At 43.8% G+C, this 3,969-nt stretch overlaps 1 protein-coding gene across 1 annotated transcript in view; it reads left to right on the top strand.

The window, feature by feature from the left end:
* Positions 1-3,605: 3,605 nt before the first annotated feature.
* Positions 3,606-3,969, top strand: part of dbn1 (drebrin 1) — a 25,939-nt gene continuing 25,575 nt past the window's right edge. The window contains exon 1 of the mRNA XM_053332149.1: positions 3,606-3,623. Coding sequence (XP_053188124.1) covers positions 3,606-3,623 — 18 coding nt within the window. The remainder of the gene's footprint in view (positions 3,624-3,969) is intronic.

The following is a 3,969-nucleotide window of genomic DNA, read 5'->3' on the forward strand; positions in this document are numbered from 1 at the left end:
GTGTGTGTGTGTGTGTGTGTGTGTGTGTGTGTGTGTGTGTGTGTTGTGTGTGTGTGTGTGTGTGTCCTGAGGGCCCTGAACATTAAATAAAATCCCATCCCGCTGACTAAGTCACTTTGACAGAGTTTGGGCCACAGCAGAGGCTGTTTTGGCTGTCTGTCCTTCTGCAACACAAAGGCAGTGTTTGATGACCTCCAGCACAAACAAAACGTGCTTCTGTCTGAGACGGCACAGAAGACTTCTAGACGAATCTGGACAACAAACATTTGAGACCTTTTGACAGATAAACATCGTTGACCTATTAAACATTTAAAGCCTTTTTAGATCTCGTTAGTACATAAACAGTTTTGCTTTTCGACTCAACTTTGCAGATCTTTACTTTCTAGTGTCGTTAAAACCGAATAATCATTCGCAGCAACTAACATCGAGCTTTGTGCTTTAGTCTTTTTTTATTTATTGAAAACTTTAAGAAAGTTTTGATCTGTGTAGTCTAGTATGAAGGGTTCATTAACAGCTACTGGAGAGCAGTTCTCACTTTCAGCCACTAGGAGGAGCTCTAAGCTTCTGTAAAGCACCTCCACCTTGTGTTGAAGTAGACAGAGTGAATTTTTACTGCTGACTTGGCTACCTTGACTCGGTAGTAAGTTAGCCTAATAGCTAGTAAATTAGCCTGCTAACTAGTAAATTAGCCTGCTAGCTAGTAAGTTAGCCTGCTAGCTAGCTGACTGGAAGTAAAGGATAATGTTGTCAGGTGTGAAATATGTGGAGCAGAGTTGAGCTATCGCGGTTTCACACGGACAAAAAGCTGCTGTCTGCTGTGACGGTTACCGAGGGAGACGGACCTGACGCTAATCACCAAACTAGTACGTCAACATCAGGAACAAAAGTCTCAGAGAGAAAACTAACGTTACGTCTCTCATTGCTAACATGACTGTAAAGGAAATGACACCCCTCGAAAACAAGATGGTTCATCTCAAGGGGTTTATCCTACTATAAGTATATTTAAATTATCTATTTAACTCTTGTGAATGTCGGCATGCAGCTGATAGATATTCATCAGTTTTACCCGCCGGTTAACCCACCATGAAAACATGGGCTCATGCACATCCGTACATTCAACACTCTTGCTACTGACAAACATCGTAGTGTTTACGCATCGATGGCGCTCTATTTAGCCCTTTGAACGTTGCTCCTATGAAAGCTGGAAAAAGTCTGCCACGTATCTCCAGACCTGCTGACACTTCATTTTTGTTTCAGAGCATTGCACTTCCAAGGTTTTCTGTTGATTCACCACTCGTATAAATATATTCCCCCTTCTTACAGTGGCTCTTTGTCCAAGCTTACTACTATCTGTTCTGTATTTGTTATAATTGACATGTCTTACAAACAGTGTTTCATTGGCCAGGGAGAATGGATGAAAACTGGCCTTTGGGCTAATTCTGGCATATTTACAGTGATTTTATTTAAATGCACTGTTCCTCACATATAAACTAGATGATTGGACCGTTTTGCCACTATGTTCTAGACCATTAGAGGTGTTTCCATACAAAGTTCCCCTACATTTGGGTTCAAATGTTCCACTTTAAGGTTAGAGAAATGTGGTTTGTTATTACTTCCTTATTGTAAAGCCATCTTTACCGTCATGGCAACAATAATAACCAAAGGGTAATTTTTTTAATGGTCCTGATTCTCAGTTGGAAAGAGGAAGCTGTGGTTAAGTCCATTGTTGGGTTAGATGTTCTCAAGACTGATTTGGTACAATTTGGATTAGGAGTTGTGATCTGAGGAGTCGTAGATTCCTGTTCCTGCCTTTCTTCTGCTCTGTAATGTTCTTTATCCCTCATCACCAGTTCAATTGTTTCTTTACTTTCAGTCAAATTAGGATCATTTCATGGCTTAAAATGTTTTCAGCCTGGGGCCCGAAAGAGAAATGAAACCTATTGTTTAGGGACCGAAGCTAATTTCCCTTTTTTTTTGTTTTTCTCCCCAGTGTGGCTGTTTTTTGGAAAAGTTAAATCCAACTTCTCTGTTTTTATTTGTTCTGGTTTCATTTCAGTTTATAGACAAGAGGCCTCCAAACATTTGCAGTCATGGTTTAGTCATGAGGAGTTGTGTTTTTTTTTTTTTTTTGGTTTCAACTTCTCCTTTCATCAGAATCTCTTGACAGATCACAACAAGGTGACCTGAAGCTTTCGTTTCGTCTTTTGAGTCTTTTGCGTTTTTGCCAAGTGTAAAACTGAGCACTGATGATGTTTAACCCTCCTGTTGTCCTCAGGTCAAAGAAGGACAGAAGGAGGGAATTGAGGAAGGAGGAAAAGAGGGAGGAAGGAAGGAAGGAAAGGAGTAAGGAGGGAGGGAGGGAGAGATGGAGGGAGGAAAGGGGGAAGGGAGGAAGGCATGAAGGAAGGAAGGAAAGGAATAAGGATGAAAACAGGAAGGAAATTAGGAGAGAAGGAAGGGAGGAAGGAAACGAGGAAGGAGGGAGGGAGAGAGGGAGGAAAGGAGGGAGAAAAGGAGGAAGGAAGGAAGGAAGGAAAGGAGTAAAGAGGGATGAGGAAGGAAAGGAGAAAGGAATGAAAGGATTAAGGAGGGAGGGAGGGAGGGAGGAAAGGAGGAAGGAAGGAAGGAAAGGAATAAGGACGAAAACAGGAAGGAAATTAGGAGAGAAGGAAGGGAGGAAGGAAAGGAGTAAGGAGGGAGGGAGAGAGGGAGGAAAGGAGGGAGAAAAGGAGGAAGGAAGGAAGGAAGGAAAGGAGTAAAGAGGGATGAGGAAGGAAAGGAGAAAGGAATGAAAGGAGTAAGGAAGGAGGGAGGGAGAGAGGGAAGAAAGGAGGGAGGAAGGAAGAAAGAAAGGAAAGGAGTAAAGAGGGATGGAGGAAGGAAAGGAGAAAGGAATGAAAGGAGTAAGGAAGGAGGGAGGGAGAGAGGGAAGAAAGGAGGGAGGAAGGAAGGAAGGAAAGGAGTAAAGAGGGATGGAGGAAGGAAAGGAGAAAGGAATGAAAGGAGTAAGGGGGGAGGGAGGAAGGAGGGAAGCAAAATTAAAGAAAGAGAGGAAAAGAAAGAAGGAAGGAAAGAAGGAACAGTCAAAAGAGAGATGGGGTCAATTTGACCCGGGAGGACGACACGACACAAGGGCTAACCAGATTAGTATCTCCAGACATTGATGTGTGCTATCTCTCAGGCCTTTTAGGATCGGTCTGATATTGCTCTGGATGTCTCAGCTCTTTAAATAATTGCTGATGCGTGCAGTATTCCTTTTAAAAAAAATCAGCTGCAAGTCAGCCTTTTCCCCGACAGTCCCAACAGTGCAGACGACCCACTGCCAAACATGCAGGCAGACGGTTAGACGAGCGGTAAGCTCCTGGTTTCTCTTACCAAATTCTTGAGTATTGATGGAAAAAGTTCCCCTCAGTTATTTGCCTTGCTCAGCAGCTACTGGTTTGGCAAAATAACTTGACTTCCCATCTGGTGAATTCATTATTAGTCATGAGAATGAAGGGGATGGTGTGGTTGGGTGGTTGGATGGTTGGATGGTTGGGTGGTTGGTTGTGTGGAGGAGGACATGTAACAACAGAAGTGACACCGGAGACGTCAGAAAGCTCTCCATGGAGGACGTGAACTCTGTCAGATTCAAATATTTCATGTTTCTGCTGCACTTTGACTCACTGAGGGGGGGGGGAGGGGGGTCCAATCCGGCCCAGTTTCCTTCTTCCTCTTTTCCTTCCTTCCGTCTGTCCTTCCTTCCTTCCTTCCTTCCCATCCTGTCTTCTTTTCCTTCCTTTGTTCCTTCCCATCCTGTCTTCTTTTCCTTCCTTCCTTCCTTCCTTCCATCTACCCTTCTTCCCTCCCTTCCTTCCTTCCTTCCTTCCTTCCTTCCATCTACCCTTCTTCCCTCCCTTCCTTCCTTCCTTCCTTCCATCTACCCTTCTTTTCCTTCCTTCCATCTACCCTTCTTCCCTTCCGTCCTTC

The sequence above is a fragment of the Scomber japonicus genome, chromosome 13, assembly GCF_027409825.1.
Source record: "Scomber japonicus isolate fScoJap1 chromosome 13, fScoJap1.pri, whole genome shotgun sequence".
NCBI classification, from domain to species: Eukaryota; Metazoa; Chordata; class Actinopteri; order Scombriformes; family Scombridae; genus Scomber; species Scomber japonicus.